The 27,926-nt window shown below is 42.3% G+C and overlaps 1 protein-coding gene across 1 annotated transcript in view; it reads left to right on the forward strand.

Moving 5' to 3' along the window:
• Window positions 1-21,263, forward strand: part of TRPM7 (transient receptor potential cation channel subfamily M member 7) — a 107,999-nt gene extending 86,736 nt beyond the window's left edge. The window contains exons 26-40 of the mRNA XM_084817192.1: window positions 12-715; window positions 5,751-5,827; window positions 6,663-6,722; window positions 6,920-7,016; window positions 9,146-9,216; window positions 9,963-10,000; window positions 10,759-10,784; window positions 11,271-11,321; window positions 11,400-11,465; window positions 13,019-13,302; window positions 14,625-14,707; window positions 16,650-16,855; window positions 17,736-17,787; window positions 18,170-18,276; window positions 19,330-21,263. Of these exons, the coding sequence (XP_084673318.1) occupies window positions 12-715; window positions 5,751-5,827; window positions 6,663-6,722; window positions 6,920-7,016; window positions 9,146-9,216; window positions 9,963-10,000; window positions 10,759-10,784; window positions 11,271-11,321; window positions 11,400-11,465; window positions 13,019-13,302; window positions 14,625-14,707; window positions 16,650-16,855; window positions 17,736-17,787; window positions 18,170-18,276; window positions 19,330-19,460 (2,053 nt within the window). The 3' untranslated portion in view covers window positions 19,461-21,263. The remainder of the gene's footprint in view (window positions 1-11; window positions 716-5,750; window positions 5,828-6,662; window positions 6,723-6,919; window positions 7,017-9,145; window positions 9,217-9,962; window positions 10,001-10,758; window positions 10,785-11,270; window positions 11,322-11,399; window positions 11,466-13,018; window positions 13,303-14,624; window positions 14,708-16,649; window positions 16,856-17,735; window positions 17,788-18,169; window positions 18,277-19,329) is intronic.
• Window positions 21,264-27,926: the final 6,663 nt, after the last annotated feature.

Here is a 27,926-nt window from a genome sequence, read left to right on the forward strand (position 1 = left end):
TTCCCCTCCAGTGTTGAGCAAATGTGCATCCAAATCAAGGAGGTTGGCGACAGAGTCAACTATATCAAACGTTCATTGCACTCTCTGGATACACAAATTGGACACTTACAAGACCTCTCTGCTCTTACAGTGGATACTTTGAAAACATTAACTGCTCAGAAGGCTTCAGAAGCTAGCAAGGTCCACAATGAAATTACTCGGGAACTGAGTATTTCAAAGCATTTGGCACAAAACCTCATTGATGATGGTCCGTTAAGATCTTCCATGTGGAGAAAGCACAGTATTGGCAACATGTTTGGTTCTTCTTTTCCCCAAGGAGGCCTCGAGAGTAATAATGCTGTACTGTGCAACATTTCTATGCAAGATGAAAGAGATTCTGGACATAAGATGACTGCTCTCCCCAGAGGGGATGAATTCAACTTTCCAGAGGCAGGTTCCTCAGGCAGTGCCTTAGTTCCAAGAGCTCTTTCTCCCCCAGAACTTCGTCAAAGAGCACAGGGTACAGACATATCAAAATGCAGTAATAAAAATAAAAAAACAGGCAGTTCTTTGAACAGCATGCCACATCTAACGTCTCCAACAACTAAATTTTTCGTTAGCACTCCTTCTCAGCCAAGTTGTAAGCACCAGATAGAAAGTGCCACAAAGGATGGTGAAGTTATAGTCCTGAAGGCTGCTGATGGAGAGAATGCTGTTGAATTTGGTGCATTTGTGGGTAAGTATAACAACCTAAGGTGTATACTTCCGAAAGTTGCTGTTGCTTGCTGTGATTCTCCTGCTTCTGGCTCTGTTTGTCTTGCCACTGCCTCCCAACTTTGTGTTGAAAGTGGAGGATATGTTAACCATGGATTTGTTGGTGATGAAAATTATACTGAGAGTTACTCGGACAAATGGAATCGCTGGTCCTCTTCCAAGTTGGTGAAGAATGATGCCAAAAATAAATTACTGTTGTCATCTACTTATGAGATTAGAAGTGACCCAAATAATGATCTCAATGGGACACTGAGTATTGAAGGACTCCCTAGAAGCATTCCAGAAACATCGCAAAAGAACTACGGTAGTTCCAACATCATTGCACATCATCAGAAACTATGGATCAAATCTGAATTTCAAGGTTTGCTATATCAAGAATTGTATGGTACCTCTGGTGGATTTTGGTTGCAGGTGACCTTCTGGTACTGTGGTGCACTTTGATTTTAATTACCTCAAGCTATCCAAATGGTTCTTTCTTTGTAAAAGTGTAATTTATCAATCTGGACAATATTTTTCAGACATACACTTATTGAAGATTAAGAGATTTTAATTTTAGCTATAAACTGCACGCCAGTGCCTGTAATTGGAAGAATCCTGTTCTACCAAATAATTTTGAAAACTTTTCTCTTTGATAAAGTAGTCTGCACAAAAATATTGCCTATTCTTTGGGGAAAAAACTAAGGTTCTTTTTATAACAATGTGTTTGTGGCATCAACCTGTTGTACTGTTAGTCTAAATACCGCTGTATCTATTATCTACCACTGTTTTGGCAAGCTTCGTTGCTTTGGGGAAATGGCTTCTAAAACAAAGTAATTTGAATCAAAAATTTTGCATTTTATAAGTTCTCTTTAACAGACAAAGTTTCAGATCCCATTTACTCAAGTGGTATTTTAAGGGGGGGACATGCACAAAACCGTGGCAGATTTCTCTTTGTTACAACATTGGGAAGAGAGGTGTACTAACAAAATACTTTGGAGTTTAGAGTAATATAAACAGTTTCTTGGGGAAGAGGGTTTGTTTGTTTGTTTGTTTGTTTGTTCCAGTGGCTCCAAAAGGCCATGTAAGTTTTTTGGCTTGCAAAATGAACAGTTATGATAACTGTAAAAATAGTGTGGTCACATACATTTAAACCAGGCAATACTTCAAGTAAAGTCCTTTCTGGATAGTCCTAGGCCCTGTGCAAAGACATAGAGTCAATGACTGGGTTCACACAACATGATAACCCACATTCAAGGTTGAGTATGGATTCAGTATGGGTTGTTGTTGAAATGTGGGTTGTTGTGTTGTCTGAACCCAGCTATGATAAACCATGGTTTGTTAACAACGAATGACCCACAGTCCACAACATAACAACAAACGATGGGTTTTCTTCATGGGTTGTTTGTGGTTAACAAACCATGGTTTGTTAGCATGGCTGAGTTCAGACAACACAACAACCCACGGTTCAGCAATAACCCACAGTTCAACGACAACCCACACTCAACCCTTACTAAACTTTGAGTGTGGGTTATCATGTTGTGTGAATCCAGTCAGTGACCTGGTTTGCACAAAATGACAACCCATGGTGAGTTGGCACCCTTGTTTGTTTCAGGGTGGCTTGTCATGATGTCCAAAACCAGCGCAGTTTCCTCAGGGTAGCTTGTTTTCAGAGTGGCTTGTCATGACATGTGAACCCAGCAGAGTGGCTTGTGCATGGTTTGTCAGAAAGGTCTACAGAGCTGGCTAGCAAGAGCGGTGAAAAACCCAGTCACTTCTTGGGGTCCCACTAGTGCAACCTCCCTTGTCCATCCTCCTCAGTTGTCAACTGCCCTTCTCCGATACATCTTTGCCTCCCTAGACAGTGACAACTTTTTTTCACCTTCAGGGAGATTCACATATACTTAATGTTATTTTTCCCCACCTTTGGGGAGATTTTCGCATATTTAACTATTTTTTTTCACCTTTGGGGAGGTTTGTGCATATTTAACATTTTTCCCACCTTTGAGGAGACTTGCACAAATCCAACCCTTTTTTTAAACTTCTGGGTAGATTAGTGCAAATTCGCAGTAGCTACTGTGCTTTAGCGAATTTGTGCAACTCTCCCCCAACATTTTTAAAATTAAATTTGTGCAAATCTCCCTGAACATGGAAAAATAGAACATTAAATATTCTTTGAATGGGGACTTAAGCATGTAGACACCTGACATACATGACTGCATGGACTGGGTAAATGTATATTGAGTTGAGATGTGTACTGACCCCAGATTCAATTCAGATGCCAATTTGGCACTTTGGAAAATGCCCCCATTCTGTTTGGAACAATTCAGGGGCCATCCATGATCATGAGTGGGGTGAGGGGAGGATAAACTATTAACTTCTAAGTGTTAAGAAAGAGACACGTAGGAAAAGATTTTACCTGGAAGGATCAGGCAAGAAAACAAAGATTGTAGTGCGGGAAAATCTGGGAAGAAGAAAGACAATCATGATCAGGAATGATTAGGAAGCCACCATAAAAACAACAGTACACCTAAGATCGTCACATGTTGAAAACAACTATCAAAGAGTGGAGGAAACTGGAGGCACACCCTGCTTTATGAAACTCAGAAGCAGTCACAATCCCTCCCCACAAAGCACACTGATTGGGAGTGCCCCTAGTGAAACGTGCCCTGTGATTAGAAGATGGACCTGTCAGTCAACCTTCCTCCCCCACTCATGATCATCATTTTAGAGAAACAAAACCAAAAGATGCTATTTTGGAGACACACCATCTGCCTTTCCAAATGAAGCCTTGTGGGTCTAAGTTTACTCTGGCAGCTTTGGAGGGAAGCCCACTTCACCTCAAGAAGCACCAGAAACAGTCTGAAGGGGCCCAATTGACTCAGACTTCAGGCGAATCTAGTGCACATCCCTAACATTGAGATGTAAATGTGGAAGTCAATTATGTCATCCAACGCAAGAATTTTGGGCAGGTCTGGGACGTGCATGTGAACCCAATTCCCCACTGCATCTGTACTCTGTGCACAGTTTGAGCTACCTCTGCATGGGGCCCAGGACTATCCTGAATGGACACTTGTACTACTGATAGGTTTTTAATTCAATTTTGCTAGATAGTTTTTAGCTACCATTAAATAGTTTGTCATAAGCAAATGTACGTATAATCACATTTGTGTGTATCTAGTGATTCCTCCCAGTATGCATGCACGCGCGCGCGCACACGCACACTCACCATTTTGAACATTAATGACGACAACTAATCCATTGGAAATGTATGCTTTAATTTTGAAAGCAAAGCTAAACACATAAAGGGTTTAAGATCAGTTGGTACAGTCAAGAGTTTAAATTTACTTCATTAAACAGAGAGCTGAATACTGGTACTTACTTTACTGGAACAAATGGTTTGTGCTAGGGCAGGGGTAGGCAATCTTCTTGGGCCTGCAGGCACATTTGGCAGTTCACTAAAGTATACTGGGCACCACCACGAAATGGCCGCCTTGGGAGTCGTGGCTAGTCACAAAGGACAAGTAAAGCCCAAAAGACTGAGTACAAGGCAGAGGTGGGGTCTGAGCTCTAACACAGAGAACAACTTCTTTGAACACATAGTTTTCAGTGCCAACAAAAAACTTATTTCACAGAAGGCAAACTCCTTTTCTCTTTCTCCCGTGCCACCAGCCATTCCCCCTATCTCTTCCTCTCTCTCACTCTAGATCACGACTTATACTCATCTCTGTTCTACTCTACTCTCTCACTCACACACTCACACGCTCTGGAGCATTATGCATAGACTCTGACTCTCACGCACATACACGCACACCATGCATTCGTATATACACACACATTTTCTTTCTCCCTTCTCCTGACTGCAAGGACACACACGCACACACACACACCACTTTTTTTTCTGGATCATTCCAAAATCCCACCCAAACCCTTTCTCTCTCCCTGTCTTTCTCACACACATGCAGCAACCTCCATCCATTGAGACATACAGGCATACAACCCTCCCAACCCCCTGCCTAGGTTGCTCCCAGCTGGCTCCCCAAGACCCTGCTGGCTTCCTGCTGTTCTCCTACCCTCCTCAGCAGCCGCCCACCATCTCCATTTCCTATTAATATCTCTGAGCCCCATGTGAGGCATTCATGGCAAATGAAGATGGCAGCAACTGGAGGCCCTCTTTGCTCTGAAGCGATCCCAGTGGTAAGGAAATGGTTTAATTTTTTTTTAAAACAAACTAAACATGGGAGAGGTAGGGCACCTTGGTAGGTGCCAAGAAATTGGGCACCACATTGCCTACCCCTGTGCTAGGATATCCTCTCTTGCTAATAATATAATCTTCATCCTTACTGTTTGGTCTTATAGAATTTTGGTTGCATGAAAGTGAACATGTTTAGAATGTACACACAGTGGAGAATCTCAGTGACCCACTATGCTCACCCCTGGCTCCACCTGCCATTCGCTCATTTGCATAGGGGCCTACCTGTGCATGTGTAAGCCCATGTGCATAAGCTTAAGCTGCATGACCTGTACACTTACGTTTTGTGTGTACATATTGCATGATTCAAGCATGTATGCTTTTTTGCAAATGTGAAACTCCATGCACAAATGGCAGATAAGAGCAGGCCTGGACATTACAATTACAATCCCCCATTGCATGGACTTTCCAAATGTCAACATTGGATTTACGTATTTTGAATGGGTGTGTGTGTGAGAGAGAGACAGAGACCAACCCATATACTGTGGAGCTATTTTTTTCTTTTATTTGAGGATGAAGTTTATATTTTGAAAACCTTATCATAATGAACTGTGTTTTTTCTACTAGTTACATTTAGTAAAAATGCTGATGTCCATGCTGCCTGGCCTTAAAAGAATAAATAAAAAAGAATATACAATGCTTTGAAACCAGTGTAGCGAAATATTTTCTGACTTGAACATTTTTCCTAGGTCATCATTATGTTGTGCATCTGTTTTGTGCTTCCCTGTAAAACTGTATTTTTTCCCCCTACATGATGATGATACCAAAGGTCACAGAGACAGCATGGAATTACAACGATTTAAGGAGACAGTGGTTAAGAATAAAGAAAACAGCGATAGTATTGAGGTAAGAGGAAAATCACTAGAGAAGTTTAGCAAACTGTTACATGGGGTTGGCTTACACTCCTATGCTGAATAGACACATTCATTGCCGTGTTGAAGAAGCATTTCAGCAGGCTTGACTGTGTAGCGAGTGATGTGGCTAAGAATCTGAGCTGCGAGTCAACAAGTCCCAGGTTCAGAGACTTGTTGAGACTTCGTTCGGGCAGGAGGCGCAGCACAATGGAAGAGCATGTGTTTTGCACACAGAAGGTCCCAGGTTTAAACCCAGGCACCTCCAATTAAAAGAATCAGGTAGCTAATGGGAAAGCTGCTGCCAGACAGAGTAGGCAGTCCTAGCTTGGACAGACAACTTCTTTGACCTTTCTCTGGCAAGTTGGGGAGGCGGTTTTCCATGGCAAGTTCCATATGTTTCCACTTTCCTTGGGGAGGCACCAATTCTATGCCCAGTTTTAATAATAGAGCCAGTGCAGCATAGGAACAATCCTGGTGTGCATCTGGAGTTCCCACTGTCATAGCCTCATCTCTGAAACAGTGTATTCTACAACCTTGTGTGTGCAGAACTGCCCCAACATAGCAGAGGAGGTGAAGGAGCTCTTGCTCATGGAGCATTCCACATGCCTAACAGAACACAAATAAGGAACCTCTAGATTAGGGCTATGATCTGGAAATGCCAGTTTTGAAATATTTCAACTTGATGTCCGAGTCCAGAGATATCACTTGTAGGAAAATTGAAGTTCCTTAATTTTTATTCCTGAAAAGTGACTGGAATGCTTAAGACTTTTAAGCCACTTCAATACAAACCTAAATTTTAAAAAGACCTTTATAACTAACTTTTGTAGGAGCAACAGGAAGACTTCAAAAAAGTCATTTTGGAATGCATGGAGACCACAAAGGGTCAGGTAAAACTTTGACTTTTGAATTCTGGCTGTTCAGCATTGCATCCAATATCGTAGGTAGTAACGTTCATATGTCACTTCTGAGAGCAAGGGTAGTTAGCCCCTCATAAAGTATTGTATAACACCTACCAAGTGGTGACACAAAACAAATATTATAGTAGAGTAGTGAACGATAACATTGTTATCTGTTTAATACATAGGGCAGTAGTAATACAGAAGGCAACCTGAGGCATGTTAGTTCATGTGGTGGCTTTACTGACTATCATAGAAGCTCGTTAGCAGCACGCTCAGAGCAAAGTAAGTATCGTAAACACTTTAGTTTTTAATCTCTGAATTTTATAAATTGGTACTAATATACAGCAATTCATAAAATACAAGTTTCTCTGAAACATTTCTAGTTACGGTTTCTCTGATTCTATTCTTCAAAGTAGGGTTGAAACTGTCCTCATTCGAAAATATTTTTTCTTCCCCCTCATTGCTTTTGTTGACTCTCAGTGGTTTCTTTCTCCTCCATCCTGCCCTCTACTGTCTTTTACAGACTTTGTTTTACAAAATTCCACCTTTGTGACTACAATTTGAAGGGGAAGAACAGTGGGGCGGGGGGGGGAATGGGGAGAGACTTCTTAACCCTTTCTTTCCCTTATACCATTTTCCTGCTGAAAATATCACTCCCACTAGCAAGTTGCTTTTATCCCTGCTGGTGGAAGGATGCCAGTAGTCATGTCTTCTCTTGCCAATGCAGCTTGGTGAGGACCATTTTTAGTTTGGGAGCGGGGGAGATTAAGGATCCCTTCTTACCCTGCACCAGTTAGGGAGGGTCTGTAGTTCAGTGGTACAGCACATGCTTTGCATGCAGAAGGTCCCTGCTTCAGTCCCTGGCATCTCTAGGTAGGGCTAGAAAGTCCCCTGCCTGAAACCCCAGAGAGCTGCTGCCAGTCATTGTTGACAACACTGAGTTAGATGGACCAATGGTTTGACTCAGTAGGCCAGTTCATCCCACAGCTCACCATAGCTTATATAAGCCACCATGGGCTGTGACACATGCAGGTGGCCATTTTGAATATTCAAGCTGCAACCATGGCTTGTCGTGTTGTCCAAACCTGGTGAGGGTGGGTTGTGCAAGGGTTAAACAACCCTCACATAACCCATGGCCTGTTTTAGGTCAGTATAAGGTAGGTTCCTGCGTTCCTATGCTCTCCTCTTCAGATTGCATCAGTAGCAGCTGTGTTAAAAGCAAAAACCATCCCTAAAAAGTATTTTAGAAGTACATGTAACATATAGTTGTTCCTTCATCAGTCAGTTAAAGCTATTGGTTGATTGGTGGAGAGAAATATAAACTGGTACAGCTGGGAGTTGAGGACACCCTTCTTTGTTAAAAAAAACAAAAACATTTTGTTGGATCAGACCAAAGACATGAATAGTCCAACACTTTATTTCCAGTAATGGCCAGCTAGAAGCCTCTGGGGGGCTCACAAACGGCATGAAGTTGATGGCTATTCCCCGTTTTTGTCCTTTGTCCTTGGCATCTGCTGTTCACTGGCACACTGCCTCAGTTCAGGGAGAGTTTGCTTAGCTCTCAATCCTTTTTAAAAAGCCACCCACACTAAGCTAATGTCTATCACAGTTCTTTATATTTTGACACTGTTTTGGTTCTGATGTTCAGTGTAAGTATTTTGGTTCTGTTGGGTTACTGTAATAGGGAATGAAAAAGAAAACAAGAAAGTTTTTTTTTAATGTTTATATTATAATACTGTAAGGACAGCTTTTCCTTCTAATGACTGATAACCAAAGAAGTTATTCAAGTGTGCCCAAGACCTTGGATATGCAAAGAGAATCCCCCCTTTCTTCTTTTGAAATGGCACACTCCCAATACCATATTACGGACAAACTTTTGAAGCTCCCCTCGGTTTCAGAAGCGTTTTGCCACATCCATAGTACCTGAGTCTTTATATCCAGGCCCTAGTTGTTTTAATGTTCGCCTGGCACCTACACTGTATTCTTTCTGGTGCCAAGTGAAGACCTTTTTATTTCTCCAGGCATTTTAGCATTTTAGCTTTCTAGACTTTTAGCTTTGCTGTTTTAAAGCTGTATTTTAAATCCCTGCACTGCTGCTAGTTGTATTGCTATACTGTGGTTTTAGCGTTCTATATGTTTTATATTGTTTTATTGTGTGCTGTTTGGTTTTAATTTTTGGGAACTGCCCAGAGACCTTCAGCTATTGGGCGGTATAGAAATGAAATAAATAAATAAATAAAATAATGAAGTTTTCAGTTTCTCTCACATTACTATGTCTTTCATATATTAATGGCACATGTATTGAAGCATTGGTGATATGCAAATTTATTTAAATGTAATCAGTCAAAAGATTGATTGACTAAAAAGAATTTAATTAGCTGGCAGCCCTAATGGTGAACTCAATTTTTTAGCGCACAATAAGAGCAGAAGAACATCAGTGGAAGAGTCTCATCAGGTAGATTCCAAGGCAGCCTTACTCACAGTGAGTACAAAGTAATACTAACACTTCCGCTGTGTTTTTCTGACTGTTAAAGGGCAGAAACTAGAGGCTATAAGAAAGCTGTACATGACAGGTTTCAGTAATCAGTGCAGTTCAGTGCAGACTGTAGCCTGCTCTGGTGGTGATCTCCAAACTGACAGATATTTCTCCTCTTGCAATGCCTCCAAAAATGTGCTGGGCATATTTGTCCTCTCCAGCTCTCATCTTTATAGGAGAAGAGGTGCAGATCAGGGCAAGAAAGTATTGTAATAGATCTTCAAGGAGAAAATCACAGCCTAATCTGTATGGCAGCTGTTTGTACCTTCACTTCATCCTTTTGAGTAGTAATGGAATGTTGACACCACCACCACGTGGACAAATCATCCATGCCGCATTTGTGCTAAACCCATGCTTGCGTGCCTGCCTGAACTGCAGTCAGGAGTCATTTCAAGCAGGCAGTCTACACCACTGAAGGAGCTCTGGGTAAGACAAGGATCTGTCAGGCTACTGAAGTTACTACATAGATGCACTCATGGTCTTTTCATCCATCCGCTTTGGGTGAGCAAGTTGGATGATTTCTTTTTGACCAGCAAAGCAATGCTGGAGAAGCACCTTGAACTTACAAACCCCATTGCTATTTAAATCCTTGACAGAGTCCTGTAGAGGTCTTACAAAAGTATGACACATTGCTGCTAAATCCAGCAGTTATGCTATGTAGCACATAGATCCATAATTGTTTTTCCTTGCAGGATTGGTTACAAGGTCGACCTTCATACAGCAATCAAATGTAAGTAAAGTCTCTGTCGGTATGGAAACTGCCCATGTTTATTCAAACTGTTCTTTTTACTATGCCTTTAGCTACCACAACAGTGACCCTATGATTGTTTTATTAGTGCACATAAATTGTGTGGCCACAATATTGAGGGCACTCCATTTTTGAAATTTTATAGCATCACTCCAGCTTTTGTAACATCACCCCAGAATTTGCCTGTACATATTTTGCTGATATTTCCCTCTGGGCTCTTTCAGCCCGTACTAGTGATCTTTGCTGAGGGCATGTGGGATAACTGGCTTCTCCATTCTGAAACCTACACAGGGTTATTCTGGGCTGCACAATGGAAAAATAACAGCAAAAGGGACATGTATGAAAATGCAACAATTTTCTAGAGAAAGTGTAAACCAGTGAATATGACTGCTATGCATGCTTATTGTTTGTTGTAATTAGTATGGTGTATCTTAAAAAGGCCAGGCAAGATAGAAATATTTATACATAGGAGACAACTGACCCAAACCTAACTTTGGCACTGCTAATGCAAAGTGGCAGCACATTCATAAGAAATGCTCTGATGTTTTTCTGTGAAAGCATACAGGAATGCTAATTCTGCTCAGTTTGCTTTATTTAAACTAAAGTGCTTGTATATAGTAATTGAAAAAGGTGTATCCATCAGTTCATATTACACGCAGAGCAAAGTGACTAGAACAATGGGGTAGAGAGTAGTAAAATACAAAAAGTACAAATAACAGTGGAATTTCTGTCTCTTACAGGTCTTCTGAGGAAGATGCTTTGAATGGTAAGCTGTTGGTAAAATAGTACATTTCTGATAGCTTCAATGTTACCATAAATGTAACATACTATGTGAAAATATCTTGGTTGCAAATAATAATATTAGTGGACATTTTGGTATGCATTTTAGTACCTGTAATCCTCGTTATGTTTGCAATCATTAGATGACTCACTGGGGGCAAGCCAAGCCAAATTCACTCCATTTTGTTGGTGCTTATGTTCTCCTCCAGTGTTTTGAGCATCACATTAGAAAGACCCTTTTCTCATATACCAAAAAAAAAAAAAAAATGTGGGGAAAAAAATTATTCACTTGTGGAACCACCAGTTAATATTTTATTAAATTTGGAATGTAGAATACTGCTTCATTTTTCAACATTATCCTGTTTTTAAAAACAGGATACATTTTTAAGGACTTAATTATGGGGCGTGTGTAAATAATAATAACAACAACAACAATAATAGTGCCCTGGTCTTTTTTTTCTTTTTTGTTTAGGTATTGCTTCTCCTTTTAAGCCCATCATGGATACCACGTACTACTACTCAGGTCAGTGTCCTAAAGCTATGAGACATAATGAAAAGTTGAAGCATAGTCTTCTGCAACAAATTTCTCTGTTTTCTACAGCTGTAGAAAGAAATAACTTGATGAGGTTGTCACAGAGCATACCATTCACTCCAGTGCCTCCGAGAGGTAAGATTATGTATTTTGTTACATTTGAAATAGTTCTATACCACCCATCATCAAATCAGATTCCAAGGTGGTGGACAACAATGTAGATAATACAATGTAATGACTGGGTTCACACAACACGATAACCCACACTCAAGGATTGAGTATGGGCTGATGGTAGGTTGTCGCTGAACCGTGGGTTGTTGTTGAAACATGGGCTGTTGTGTTGTCTGAACCCAGCCACACTAACAAAGTATGATTTGTTAACCACGAACAACCCACAGTTCACAACCCAACAACAAACCATGGGTTCTCTTCATGAACCCAGCCAATAAGACTCTTAACATCAGGCAACTATAATAAAAGACAACAAATAAAAATTAGGCAGACAGAGGAATTTATGCAAATTAAAATGCACAGGTAAATAAAAACGTCTTAACCAGGCACAAAAAAGATTGTAAAGTTGGCATCAGATGTACCTCTTCAGGGAGGGCATTCCAAAGCTGGGGAGCTACCACTGAGAAAGCTCTCTTATTTGTGAATACATAGTACACTTCTGATAAGGAAGGCACGTGGAAAGCTTATTGTAGCCTCTGGAATTATTTTCAGATGTCAGAAAGATATTTCCTTGATGGTGAATCTTATACAAGATTGATCTCTTCACAGCATCTAAAATATGCCACAGGTAGCCAGAGAAATACTGGGAATAGATTAGGGAAACATACACTGAAGCTGACTTCACTGTAAGTCTTTTACAAGCAACTCATTTGCTTGTGCCTGACGGTCATGAAAACATCCCAGTGAAAATAAACTCTAAAAGTAGTTGCATGAATTTTAAGGAAAGCACAGTTTAATACAACATCCAATGTTAACAGTATCTAGGTTAGAGCACAGCATTTTGACAGGTTTGTCTTGGGCATGTGTGTGTATACACACATGCACGTGCACAGGCATGTCCGTCAGGGAGGGGGGGTTCTTGTTTGTTTTCCTTCCAAATTGACAAAGTTGAGTGGCCCACTGATATGTCAAATTACTCTTCTTCTTAGACAGGTGGGTCTGGAGAAATTATAGCCTCTCTAAATTGCACCTTCACTTGCTTACTGTAATGCTTATGTGGAAGGCACCAGACAGATAGTCTACCTACATCTGCCATAGCAGTAAGAAGTACCCTAAAAGTTTGGCCCAGGTATATTACTTCTAGGACAGGAAGGTCAGCTATAGATTCTGACCTCGGTATGGAAAGAGATCCCACTTTTACAGTGCAGATAAAATTCTAGTTAACTTTGAAGCAGAAGTTATAGACTGCTTAATTGTACCACAATACTCTGTTGCTAGTTTTGAGCAAAAGAAAATGGAAATCCCCAAGCCAACACAGAGCATTGAGTTGTATAAAATATTTAATGATCTAATTCAGGAGAATTGATTATTTACACTTTATTAATGGGTCAAAAGGGTTGTTAAATTCACTCTTTTCGTTGGTCAGTCAGAAAAGATATTCACTAGTATAAATGGTTATGAAATCAACATTGTCCTAGGCTTAACTGCATTCACATCTTTGTGCTGTGACATTACAGGTGAGCCAGTCACTGTGTATCGTCTTGAAGAAAGCTCTCCAAACATCTTGAACAACAGCATGTCTTCCTGGTCTCAGTTGGGTCTTTGTGCCAAAATTGAATTCTTAAGCAAGGAGGAGATGGGAGGAGGCTTGCGGCGAGCCCTCAAAGTGGCCTGCACCTGGTCAGAGTATGATATACTGAAATCAGGCCACCTTTATATCATCAAATCCTTTCTCCCTGAAGTTGTCAATACTTGGTCAAGCATTTACAAAGAAGACACAGTATTACATCTCTGTTTAAGAGTAAGTTGTATTTTTACTAAAAAGCGGAAAATGTATCAATATTGCATATTTCTTCCACTCTTATTAAATATAATATGTGTGTGTGTTCTCTAGACTAGGGATGTGCAGAAGATAGATCAGGATCTACTTTCTGGTAGATCTCTGGATGATTTGCAGTAGATGTGCAAGGGTTCCTTGGCAACAACAAAGCAGCTTTACTCCTTTTAAATCACATTGTTAGAATCCCTAATCCATAGTATCTCAGATGTAGATTTGTACTTGTACATGCAGGTCACCCCGGTGTCTCATGAGGTGCTGTAAATGATTGGCTCTGCCCCTTGAGCCAACAAATTATATCTGACTCCACCCCCAAGTTGTTGTTGTTGTTCAGTCATTCAGTCGTGTCCGACTCTTCGTGACCCCATGGACCATAGCACACCAGGCCTTCCTGTCCTGCACTCTCTCCCGGAGCGTGCTCAAGTCCATATTCATTGCACCCCCAAGTTACCATTTTGCAACTTTCTCTTTGACTCTTCTTTTTCCTTTGTGACCCCCCCCCCCTTCAGTCCATTGCCAAATCATATTGCTTCTCCCTTTACATTGTTACAAAAATACAGCCCTTCGCATCTGCAAAAACTCTCGTCCATGTCCTGGTTATCTGCTACCTTGACTACTGCAGTCTTCTCCACTCTGGTCTTACATTTGTTTTCTCACCTCAGTCCGGCACTCTGCTGCCAAAATCATCCACCTCTGTCACCACTCAGGCCATGTGATAACCTTCCTTAAATCCCTACACTGGCTTCTGGGCCCTGCACATGTTTCTAATCCTTGCCTTCATAACCCTCTATGGCTTTGCCCCCCTTATTTCTCATATTTAAATCCCAGTTCCCAAACATCTCCGCCCATGACTATCACTGTCCAAAGGTCTTCTGGTTCCTCAAATGGCTCTCTTCTTTCTAATAATAATTCTTTCTCCCCTAATGCCCCCTATGTACAGGACCGTATACCAGAATACTTCCAAGATGCCACCTCTTACTACTTTCAAAACCCATACTTTTTTCTGTGAACCCTTAGGCACAACTCCTTAGTCCCCATACCCTAGCATAACTAAATCTAACTACATGTAACAGCAATAATGACATTTCCTTCCCCTATTTACCACTGCCTCCATTTCCTTCTCCTTCCTCTGTTGACGTCTAAATTGTTAGGGGACTATCTTCCTATTTTTTGTAAAACATTGTGTACATGGATGGCACGAGACTGATACTAATATAGTTACTGGCACTCTTCCCTTTGTCAGATGTCTGCCTTTACCACAAAAACTTTTAATTTTTTTCTCATAGGAAATTCAGCAGCAGAGAGCTGCACAGAAGCTCACATTTGCTTTCAATCAGATGAAGCCCAAATCTATTCCATACTCTCCAAGGTACATATAGTGATGTACGGATTTTGTAACATCCATTCTGTCTGTGTTTCATGGATTGTCAGGTGCCTTTTGTTCCATCGTCGGCTCATTGGCGGAATCGTATCTTTTCCAATTTCCCAATTTGCACAAAGTTGCATTGTGCAAAGTCACACTTGTGAAAATGTCTTAATCCCCCCACAGTGTGCATTTTTATGCTTTAGCCAATGGGGGAAATGAGCATTTTCAGCAGTGTTTTTTTTTTATTTTACATATTTTGTATGACTAAATTTGCATACAATTCTGGAAAAAAAAAAACGGTCCACAAGTCTGCAGAATCTGTGTGACTCGGGAAAAGCTGGTCCATGCAGAATCGGTGGGTCAGATTCATAGAAATCTGAAGTCATTTGATTCCATTGCAGATTTCCCCGATATCCCTAGGTACATCTCCACAATGCAGGGACAGCCATGCCAAGCCAGAACAATGGTTCGTCCAAGCTCGGTATTGTACATATTATACAGTTATGGATACTTCAGCAGCCCTCTTCTGTCAGTCAGTCTCTCTCACACCCTGCCTCATGGGATCTGCTTCTCAGCGCTGCTTTCCCACATGGCTAAGATGCATGTGAAAATGCTGAAGCTGCACGGGCAGGGTGTCAGTAATGTGGGGAATACTAGCGGCTGTAAACGGAAGTCATTCTCATGAGGCTTGAAGTTTGTGGGGAGGGGCTTTCAACATCCACTGATACCAATGCTCAGCCCTTTGCAGTGTGAATTAGTGGGGCATTAGAATGAACGGTCACGCAAAGTTGTGATATTCTACATATCAGACTATATTATGTAAAACAGTACAATTATAGAATAAAAAAGAGAATATGCAGTTTTACTTAATTAGCCTGATTTATACATGTTGTAGAATTAAGGATTTTTTTTCCTTCCTGGATGCAGAATATGGATTACCTTGATACTGAATTCAGTTTTTCTTTAGTGCAGAGTGCACCCAGAACACGTCATAGCATTGATCCATATATAGCTGCCATCTGTTGTTTATATTGTTTTTGTGTACTACACACACAGACACACACACACACACACACACAAATAAATTCCATGCATATATACAGCAGGTTTCTCAGAAAATAGACTTTTAAAATATGGCAAACCACTAGAATGCCAGCACAGGGCTATTGTACAAGTTCGTGGAATTTTGTATTTATTCTCAAACTTATCATAGTCAAGAACCAAATGGTTTGCAAAAAAGACTACTGGGCTGGCAAAACAAACTCCTGAACTAGGTGACTAGAGAGAGATAATTAGAAAGGGGGGATAGAAGCAGATTGGTTTGTAGCTTTCTTTAAAGTTTCCAAAGGAATGACCTCAGATAAACAAAAAACAAGCTCTCTCGCACAGACACTCACTCATGTTCAGTGGAGGCTGGTGGCTCCGATGTCAGCGTAGTGGTGAATCCGCTCCGGGTTTCAGTCAGAACCAGTCATAGCTCCTTTAGAGTTCTGACTGAAACCCGGAGCAGATTCACCACCCCACTGACATCGGAGCCACCAGCCTCCACTGCTTGTGCTCTGTTCGAGAACAGGGAGTTCTTGGGGACCAAGGAAGAACCACAGCTGGTTCATTTGGCATTCATTGGGATGTGATGAGCTAGTGTGCTGTAGCTGCTAGAGTGATAGGCTATGACTGGGGAGACCCTACTCAGCCGTGAAGCTTCCTGGATGGCCATGGGCGTTAGGAAAAAAATAGAGGGTACCATGCACCCCACCATCATCATCTCCATTGAAGAAGGGCAGGATAAAACACATAATAAATAATCAACTGGATGCACTTATCTGGCCATTAAAAAGAAACCCTGAAATAATGACACGAAGGAATGTGCATATGTGCTGATGCAAAAATTTTTAATAGATCAGTTGCTCATACCTTATCTCGTTTTGATGTGTTTCCTCATAAGGTTCTTGGAAGTATTCCTCTTATATTGCCACTCAGCTGGGCAGTGGTTTGCAGTTGAGGAATGCATGACTGGAGAGTTCAGAAAGTACAACAACAACAATGGAGATGAAATAATTCCAACCAACATGCTGGAGGAGGTCATGTTAGCCTTCAGTCACTGGACATACGAATATACTCGAGGAGAACTGTTGGTCCTTGATTTGCAAGGTAAACAGAGGCTCTGGCAAGTAAGGATGTGATACAGAAGGGTATACATGTGTGTGTGGATTGTAGTAACTTTGAGTGCAAAGGAATGTCAGCATTGCACTAGAAGGCTGTAAGATGCACAATTTGGATCTTCAACAAATGTCACTGAGTTGAGTTCTCATTACATTAGATGCGACAGAAGAGCATTTTAATGTCTTCTATTACATGCATTCCTCTCATTCCTGTGTATTAAAAGAAAATAAGCAGTTATCTCTCAAGATTGTATACAGAATATACTACTATTGGTCATGAGTATGTGGGGAAAGGGGTGAAGAGTGGCCCTTAGCTCAGTGGCAGAGCAGCTGCTTTGCACACAGAAGGCCCAAGTTCAATTTCTGGCATCCCAGGTAGGCTGGAAAAATTCCTGCCTGAAACCCTGGAGAGCTGCGGCCAGGCAGTGCCGACAATACTGGGCTGGATGGACCGGTGGTCTGCCTCCGTGTAAGGCGGCTGTCTTCCGAGGTTCCGAGCGGTGAATTCACAATCCGTTTCAGAGCCAGTTGCGTAGATGCACATTTCTGGGGTGTGAGTGAACTGTCATGGATGAATGAATCATGATGATTATGTATTGTGTCCAGTACTTTCTGTCCACCACAGATTGTGGAAGTACCTAACTCAACATTTCTCTCTTGCCTTAAGAAAACCTTTTTCTCTCTAGATTAAAATGTATCATTCTGCAACAGGGTATAAAGGAGGCTTAAATGACACGTATCCTTTCTCTATCCTTTTAATGTTAGATTTACTTGGTTTGGAAAGGGAAACGTCTGGCTTCATAATTCTGTTGTTGACCATTAGGGTTCAGGGTTTTGCACGTTTGTAACCTTTTCTGTTTCTTGTAAAGGTGTTGGAGAAAATTTAACTGATCCCTCTGTGATAAAATCTGAAGAAAAAAGGTAATCAAATAAATAAATAATCAGGACAAAGTTCCTTTTTCATATGATGGAGGAAGGAGGGGGACATATGTAGCATGCATAGAGGCTTCCCCTTCCTTTTTTGCCCCATCCATTAATCAGAGGAGAGATCTGTGATTAGATCTTTAGACCACCCTAATTTTAAAGCAGTGGTGAGCCTGCAGCAGTAAACTTGACACTGGGAACCATCACCATGGCACTTTGTGGGAGTGCTCCCTTGTACCCTTTTATAAAGCCTCATTTCTTTCCTATTGGTAACATGAAAAGAGACAGAAGGTCCCCCATAGCTTGTGGGGTGTCAAGACCACACAAGGAATTTTGCATGTTTGGCTGCAAGAGTTTTAATGTATGCTTTATTTTAAAGGTCAAATGATATGGTATTTGGTCCTGCGAATCTAGGAGAAGATGCCATCAAAAATTTCAGAGCTAAGCACCACTGCAACTCATGCTGCAGGAAACTTAAGCTTCCAGGTAAATAGCAGTCCCCGTCTGAAGGAGAAAACATGTCTTTTGTAGTTTCCACTGGTGATGAAATAAACTTTTTCTGGGCTTAAGAATGCATCCTCTCCATATAAAATAACTTATCTCGTTCTCTCTCTGCTGCTTACTTACTGTTACTTTTTATGTCTTGAAAGTTTCATATTTTAGTACTCTGGAACTCTGTTGGGTCACTTGGGCCATGGTGCAGTTAGCTTTGGTGCTTGAAAGAACCTGACCAAGTCGCTCCTGAAACTCAAGAGATCACCTTCCCCAACCACACACTGAAAGGAAGACTAGCCCTTTCACCTTTTCAGTGTCCCCGAGCTCCTGGACTAAAGATCTGTAGCAAGTTTGGTGGGACAGGTTCCTTTTGCCCTAAATATATTGTTGCAAGGAAGATAAAATAATCCCCTCCTTAGTGGCCCTTTACGGAAAGCATAGAAGAAAATCCCCTCTTGCCCTGTCAACTCAGAGAGCAATCTTTTGATCCCAGGGAGATGTCTTTTGTACAAAAGGAGACACAAAACTACCCATCAGCAAAGAGTTTCTCCTGTACCACTATATTATTATAAATATTTATTAAGAGGGATTGCCTTAGCTGACTTATTAGGCCTATTGTTTTTTCTGTCTTTCAACAATTTGGGGGTTCTTAAAACTCTGTAGGCACATGACCTACTCTGCCTGTTGATAAATTGTCCCTGCCTCAGTCAAGCACAAAAAGCCAGCTTTACAGAGGCAAGCGTGCCAGCAAACTCCATTGTCCCAGTTCAGACACCTTGCCTCCACCCTAAGCTCAAGTGTCCCCCTCCCTGCCTCCACTCCCAGTAATACCTGTCAGACAACTGTGAACCAGGCAGAAAAGCTTAAGGTTGCTGCTCTGAGAAGAGCCCAGTGTGCTGCATTTGGCTACCCACACATGCCCTCCCCCCGTTTTTAGAGAGGAGCTTCAGTTTGAATCAAAAGCTGTCATGCTGCGAAATGTACATTCATCCTCCCTCCCTCCCCCATTTTTGTGGTGGTTGGGTTTTCTGTTTTTGGTTGCAGATTTGAAGAGAAATGACTACACACCTGATAAAATCCTGCTGCCTCAAGATGATTCTCCAGAACTGACCATTCAGCCTGGGAGCTGCACCAAAGAATCTGACTCAGCCAGTTCCAGTCAAGTGATGCTGTAACAATATGCTCAGCTGTCTGGCTGTAACAAAACATTCGCAGAAGTCACAGGGTTCTCTTGCCCTTCTTTTCCCTGCGCTGTAATCTGTTAGAACACTTCATCAAAACAAAAAGGCCACATGAATAAGGACCGACATGTTTTGATGGCTTTGGTACAGAAAACGGGCCCATTCTAGCGGGGCCTAGCAAAATGTGGGGATCACCTATGGAGGAGTGGCTGGCAGGTGGTGATTCTTTTTCTTTTTTTTAAGGTCGAATGAAATTAAGTATTTATGAAATAGCTTTTTAAACAGGCATTTTAGCAGAAGGAGAACTTTACATTTTACCTTGGTCCATGGAGGGCATTTCCCCCCTACCCCCTTCATCCTGTAGTGCAATATGCCCTTGACCAAATGACGTTTTTGGTTTTGATGGTTTTAAGGCAGATTGTGTTTGGGCTTTTTGGCAGCTGGTTTCTGTCATCTGCCTAGAGAAATGGGAGAGCTCTCCCGCCCACCCCGCATACACCTTCTGTTCGCAGATACCGAAGGATTCTTTGACGCTTCTCAGGGTGTCTTAGATACGCTCTCTCTGCTCAGTGCCATGTATGTTTTATGTGGCCCAATGGAATGAGGCTGCTCCTAAGGATCTGTCCACATCAGTGCCAGTAAGCTGAGCCCCAGGGAGCAGGAACTACTGTTTCCAAACAAGAAGTGATGGTTTCTCTCCTGCATCAGGATTCATCCTCAGAAGTGTGGAGCCAGTTCTCGTGGGATGGAGTATGCATAATGAAATCCCCTCCCCCCTTTTTTAAAGCGATACATTTCAGTTTTATCAAGTCACAGTCAAATAGTAGTAAAGCCACAAGAGATGGGGGGGGGGAGTTCTAATCACATTTATATAATGGAACAAAATAGCATAGAAGCTGGTCTTGGATAAGTTGCCTTGTACAATGAACAGGTGTTAGGGAAGTGCTATTTCTTGTGACGTAGTGGCTGCTTCAGAAGTGTTGCCTTCCAAAGATCACCTAAAACCAGTATATGAATGCTGAATGTACACGTGAACATTTTAGGGTCCCTTCTGATGTTACCGCGGCCGTGCGAGAGCTGCTACAGCGTGGCACCTTCCCAGCTGTTCAGGTGACAACAGAAGCCCCAGGCCATGTGGTGAGAGTCCTTGTTGGGTCTCCTTGCCGTAGCCACTGTTGCCACCATTTCCAGCAGGAGCAGTGGTGGCGTAGGAAGGAACTGCAGACTGGGCGCCTCCCATGTGACCGGCTCCTTCTAGCAGCCTTCGTGGTGCTGGAAGAGCTGTGCTGCTGCTGTGGTTTCCACACCACCCAAAGCAACTTCACACGGGGCCCCTCAGTTGTATTTAATATTGTGTGAAAACACCTTTAATGTTATGTTATATATGGAACTTATTTAAAAGAAAAGAAATAGGGTCGGATTTACATTATGTAATGTACGGGAGATTGCAATGCAACTTTATGCCAATAAAATGTAATTTACCTGTCTCAAATTTGTTGGATATTCAACAAGAAGAACCTGTTGTCCAACTGAAGTTTCATGCTGCAACTTTTTTTTTGTTACATAGGTACTAATTGTAATTTTTAATTGAAAGGCACCATAAACGCCCAGTAATTATTTTTTAATTCTGTAGTGTATCTTATAGATACAAATATTAAGGCACGAACACAATAGCTGTTTAAATGGTGGTTTATGTTGCTGGGGGAGGAAAGGTATAGTGCATAAAGATATAAAACTGTATACATTTTGTATATCAATAAATCTTTAAACAATCTCAAATAAATTTATTCTTGTTTAGACTGTTGAGCTCCTTCCTTATTTGATCTGATGTAAGGATAGATGGAGGGGGCAACTAAGGATTAATACAATTTTGTTGACTTGAGAATCATTTGGATTGCAGCACTCCGTCTTTACAGTGGCCCACCCGTAGGTAGGGATGTCAGAGAATTCCGCCACAGATCTCGGTGAGGCTGAATGCCAGTGCATTTGGCCCCCCGAACTCTGTGGCGGAACGGCCTGCTGCCCCCCCACAGACCCCCCCCAGGACGAGACTCACCTGGGGCGGATCTTCCGGGCGGCAGTGGCTCCGGCGGTGGCAGCCAGTCTACCGACCGGCTGCCGCCACCACCATTTCCAGGCTTGTGTAAAAAAAAAAAAAAAAAGACGTGATAGGCTACATAAAGATTTACGTAGCCTATCATGGCTAGGTTTTAAAAAAAAGGGGAAAAAAGACGTGATAGGCTATGTAAATCTTTACGTAGTCTATCACGGTTGGGTGGGTTTAAAAAAAAACTGCGTGCGCAAATGGCGGCGGCTTCAGCTGCCGCCATTTGCGTTCCTTCTTTTTGGCCGTCTTAATCTACGTAAATATTTACGTAGACTATAACAGCGAAAATAAAGGGGGACGCAAATAGCGTAGCGGGCGCTATTTGTGTCCCCTTTTGATTCGCCGTTTTAGCCTACGTAAAGATTTACGTAGGCTAAAACAGTGAATGAAAAAGGGACACAAATAGCGCCTGCTACGCTATTTGCGTTCCCCTTTATTTTCGCCGTCATAGTCTACGTAAATATTTACGTAGATTAAGACGGCCAAAAAGGAGGAACACAAATGGCGGCCGTAGCCGCCGCCATTTGCGTACGCGGTTGGTTGGGTTTTTTGGTTTTTTTACCCAGAGCCCTTGCGGCCGGAAACCTGGCTGCGGACGGCTCTGGCCTGGCTGGGCCGGGCCTGGCCGGTTGCTCCGCGGAGCTGCCGCGGAACACAGCCGGCCGTTGGAGGATTCTGGGGGGAGGAACGGAGCGCCTCCCCCCCGGCCAGGATTCCGGGGGGAGGGATGGAACGCCTCCCCCCCCACCATCAACATAATCCACGAAAGGTAAATCACTTTTGTACATCCCTACCCGTAGGAACATCCATGCCAGTTTCCACCAGATGTTTTCTGAACTGATGAAAACAGCTACATGTTTCAGTACACAAGGTTGTATAGTCTTGGTCAGAGCAAGTAGTGCTCCTAGCTGAGCATCACACATCCTCCACAGTGGACTGCTAGCAAGTACATCTTCAATTAATCAGCAGCAACTATCTTTCTATACAAGCTATTCCGTATTTTTTCTTGTATATCCCTGCAGAATAGAAATTAGCGTGTGCAAAAGATGCTGAGAAGATTATCCACCTGCAGCAGGAGATACTGATCTAGAAGTGTATTTATGCGCCATTTCACATATTCAAAAGCTAAGACCCAACCAACTCAAATGTAAGACCTCTCTGCATATCCCTGTCACTATCCCTATGATCAGCAGCTCAGAGATCCAAAGTCCAGCAAATGGTTGCTGATGTTGATCAAACTATTCCAGTGCAAGTACCCAAATGAACTGGAATGCTGAGGAGAGGATGGGACTAGATAATATAAGGGACATGCAAGATTCCCAATCCCCCATTTCAGCAACACTAAAATTGGGAGGGGAGAATTGGAACAAAGAAGAATTGGCAAATGGGAGGGAGATACTTAATCCTTCCCTTGCCTGCTGATTCACTCCTGTAAGTCTCTCCCAGACAATTTTAAATCACTTCCCTCCCGCCCCAATGCAGTTAAGCCCGATGAAGTGAAAATGTGAGGAGGGGAAGCACAGCAGCCATTTCCTAGGGGAACTGGATGTAGTTAAGTGCCCTTTCCTCTTGCCTGTAGATTTTTGCCTGGAGGTGCCTCACCTTTGCATTCATGTTTTTAGCAATTGTGGGTTTGGTCTTAGATAATACATAGTTCCACCCAGATTCAATCTGGACATATAAGCCCCGATCCTAAACACACACACACGCCTGCTAACTAGGGGATGCAGAACAGTTGTGCAGGACTAGCCTGGCTGTTCATGCAACCCAAGCTGTTCTTGCAGCAGCAATATCTTTACAGGCCCCAGTTGAGAGAGACCACTCCAAGGGGTGTCCCCTGAGATCCCTTACAGAGGCACCACAGAAAAACCTGGGATGCAACTCAAGCCTGCTGCACATGTTTGTTGCAGCATCTTTTCTGAATGCAGAAGATTCCAGGGCACAGCTCAGATCACAGAGTGTAGCTTTGTTGGACACCAAAATGACTTTTGTCAGACTTGCACAGAACCAATGTACTCAAGAAGACCCCACAAGCAAATCTTCCCTTGGAACCACCATAAGTTCACTCTTAAATGTATTACCCAGGAGAGCTTGTCAGATCTGATCATTTGTCATTTTTTGAACAATGGCAAAAGCTTTCCTGTTCCAAGAGGGCTTCACCACAGCAGCTTTCTACATGTTTGTATCCATATTCTATATTGTGTTATTGATGCTGCTGCTTTTGTCAATCATTCTATTGCTTTTTCATTGTGAATCTTATGCTTTAACTTGGTTTTTATGGATTTCAATTCAAAGAAGTTTGGTGCCTATAGGCCTGCCAGCTCTTTTTACCATCATTCCCGTTCCTGAGCCTTTAACATCAGTTTGATCTGCAATAACAAAGAGTCTTGTGGAATCTTAAAGAATGAAAAATATTATGAAATAAGCTTTCATGGACCAGAGTCCACTTCATCAGATGAATGAAGTGTCATCCTAAATCAGCTGGTATATATACACAGCTGCTGGGATGGGGGCAAGTGTTAGCTAATTAACACCTGTAGTGGGATAAAAAGCCATTATCTTGAATCAGTCCATAGGTGATAGAATTCAACTTCTTGATACATTACGACATTCAGGGGTTTCACAATGGACTCTCCCTTTGGTTCCTTGGCTCAAAAATGGCCACTTTAAGGTCAGTGAAACTGCCCTGGGAGGGTGAAATGTTCTCTCACTGGTTTCTGAATACCTTTCTGATATCAGATTTGTGTCTACTCTTTTATGTAGAGACTAGCCTTTGATTGTGTGGATCACAACAAACTCTGGCAAATTCTTAAAGAGATGGGGGTACCAGACCACCTTACCTGTCCCCTGAGAAACCTGTACAAGGGACAAGAAGCAACAGTAAGAACCAGACATGGAACAACCGATTGGTTCAAAATTGGGAAAGGAGTACGACAAGGCTGTATATTGTCGCCCTGCTTATTTAACTTCTATGCAGAGTACATCATGAGAAACGCCGGGTTGGATGAATCACAGGTCAGAATTAAGATTGCTGGGAGAATTAACAACAACCTCAGATATGCAGATGATACCACCCTAATGGCAGAAAGCGAAGAGGATCTAAAGAGCCTCTTGTTGAGGGTGAAAGAGGAGAGTGCAAAAGCTGGTTTGAAACTCAACATTAAGAAAACTAAGATCATGGCATCTGGCCCCGTCACTTCCTGGCATATGGAAGGGGAAGAAATGGAAGCAGTGACAGATTTTATTTTCTTGGGCTCCAAGATCACCGCAGACAGTGACTAGCCATGAAATTAAAAGACGCTTGTTCCTTGGGAGGAAAGCTATGGCAAACCTAGACAGCATAGTAAGAAGCAGAGACATCACCTTGCCGACAAAGGTCCGTCTAATCAAAGCTATGGTTTTCCCAGCAGTAACGTATGGCTGTGAGAGCTGGACTATAAGGAAGGCTGAGCGCCGAAGAATTGATGCTTTCGAACTGTGGTGCTGGAGAAGACTCTTACGAGTCCCCTGGACTGCAAGGAGGTCAAATCTGTCCATCCTAAAGGAAATCAACCCTGAGTGCTCATTGGAAGGACAGATACTGAAGCTGAAGCTCAAATATTTTGGCCACCTAAGGCGAAGAGAAAACTCTCTGGAAAAGACCCTGATGCTGGGAAAGACTGAAGGCAAAAGGAGAAGGGGACGGCAGAGGATGAGATGGCTAGATAGCATCACCGATGCAATGAATATGAACCTGAGCACGCTCCGGGAGAGAGTGGAGGACAGGAAGGCCTGGCATGCTATGGTCCATGGGGTCACGAAGAGTCGGACATGACTGAACGACTGAACAACTACAACAAAGCCTGTCTGTCTTATGTAGAATGTAGAAGGGGACTGCTGGCCAATGATAACCTACATCACACTGGAAGATGAGCAGGTGAATTAACCCTTGATATTGTGGCTGATATTATTAGGTCCTATAATAGTATTGAGTAGGTCTGGGGACAAAGTTGCTAGTTCTACATTATTCCTAAGTATTCCTAAGAAATACGTTTGTGTTATTTTTCCTGATTTTCATCACTGTTTTTCTTTTGAAGATAATATTTTTATTAATTTTACAACCAAACAGTAACATTCAAGAACCTATTGTCATTGCTGTATTGATTTTTAAAGACATACAATGAATCTTTTTCCTCTTGGGGGTCCACACAGTGGGTCTCATCCACCTAAATGCTTCTGTTCCTTCTTCTCGTTTTGATTTATGAAATGTATTACCCAATTTTATTATAAAATAATCCCAAAGTGGGATTCATAGAATAGTAGGGTTGGAAGGGGCCTACAAGACCATCGAGTCCAACCCCCTGCCCAATGCAGGAATCCAAGTCAGAGCATCCCCAACAGATGGCTGTCCAGCCTCATCTTGAATGCCTCCAGTGTGGGAGAGCCCAGAACCTCCCTAGGGAATTAGTTCCATTGTCATATTGCTCTAACAGGAGGTTTTTCCTGATGTTCAGCTGGAATCTGGCTTCCTGTAACTTGAGCCCATTATTCCGTGTCCTGCATTCTGGTATGATAGAGAAGAGATCCTGTCCTTCATCTCTGTGACAACCTTTCAAATACTTCAAGAGTGCTATCATATCTCCCCTCAGTCTTCTCAAGGCTAAACATGCCCAGTTCTTTCAGTCTCTCTTCATTGGGCTTTGTTTCCAGTCCCCTGATCATCTTTGTTGCCCTCCTCCGAACCCTCTCCAGCTTGTCTGCATCCTTCTTAAAGTGCAGTGCCCAGAACTGGACACAGTACTCCAGATGAGGCCTAACCAGTGCTGAGTAGAGGGAAACTAGTACTTCCCGGGATTTGGAAGCTATACTATTCATACAGCCCAAAATAGCATTTGCCTTTTTTATAGTCGCATCACATTGTTGGCTCATATTCAGCTTGTGATTGACAATAATTCCAAGATCCTTCTCATTTGTAGTGTTGTTGAGCCACATATCCCCCATCTTGTCACTGTGCATTTGGTTTCTTTTCCCTAGGTGCAGAACTTGGCATTTATCCCTATTAAATGTCATTCTGTTGTTTTCTGCCCAGCGCTCCAGTCTATCCAGATCACTTTGAATTTTGTTTCTGTCTTCCAAGGCATTAGCTATCCCGCCCAATTTTGTGTCATCTGCAAATTTGATCAGCACTCCCTGCACCTCCTCCTCCAAGTCATTAATACAAATGTTGAAGAGCACTGGGCCCAGGACTGAGCCCTGCGGTACCCCGCTGGTTACCTCTCCCCAGTTTGAAAAGGTCCCATGGATAAGCACTCTTGGAGTCCAATTCTGTAGCCAACTGTGGATCCACCTGATCGTTGTTTCATCTAGCCACTTTGAGCTAGTTTGGTCATCAGGATATCATGGGGCACTTTGTTGAAAGCTTTGCTGAAGTCAAGGTATATTATGTCCACAGCATTCCCACAGTCCACAAATTACTTGATCAAAAAAAATCTTATTATCTCATCTTGTTCTGGATTAGTTTATCTACCAACACCTGTCACTTTTTAACTGCTTCTATGACAGAATAAAGAGGAAACATTAACCCCTAGGCGTCAGAAAACCAAGTAGACACATTGAGCTTGGGCAGAACAAATAATACCAATAGGACTGCTTGATCTGCAAAAATTGCCCACTCAACCTTTTTATATCATGGAGATAATAAAGTTCCACTGATGTTTTAATTCTTGCTGCCGGTAAAGTTGCCAGCTTTTTAACCTGCTCTTGCATCTTAACAGCAGCTTGATTTGCTGACATTGACAGATGCTAATGATGATCACCACTGTGAAATGCCTCCCCACCTGTTCACTGCTGATCAAGTGGCTCTTAATGGCACAGGAGCAGACTGGCTATTTTTTCAGGTCAGCTGGTATCCCTATTTCTACACATCAAGGAACGTGGAGTGGCGTATAGTCATCCATGAGCTTTGCTGGATCCCTTCTTTCCTGTAGCTTGCAGTTTGTGTTTATAGACATGAATACAAGGGAGGAAATAACTGGCTAGGAAGACAGTGTGCACCAAGGCAGGAAACCTGGCTGTGGGAGAGGCGGCTTTTGCTATTAAACCAAAAGGTCATGAGGAAATGGTATCAATGAAGTTGGAACCAAGGAATCTTTCTGTCTATAGCCCGGGTACCCTGTGGAGGAGATGAGCCATTCTTGCAAAGCAACTGACTGGAATCTTCTCCAAAGGTGTTAGGGTTCTAGAACCGCTTGGCCTTGTATCTTGTTAGAAGAAACCCAAAGCCATCCATCACCTAGCAACAAGGTAGAGTGCATTTATGATGCCAGAAGAATTCATGTTAGTACACCATCAAGAAGTGCAAAGAGCCATAGGGA

The sequence above is a fragment of the Heloderma suspectum genome, chromosome 11 (assembly GCF_057233095.1).
Source record: "Heloderma suspectum isolate Gila_16-S chromosome 11, 16-S_ref, whole genome shotgun sequence".
In the NCBI taxonomy this organism is placed as follows: domain Eukaryota; kingdom Metazoa; phylum Chordata; class Lepidosauria; order Squamata; family Helodermatidae; genus Heloderma; species Heloderma suspectum.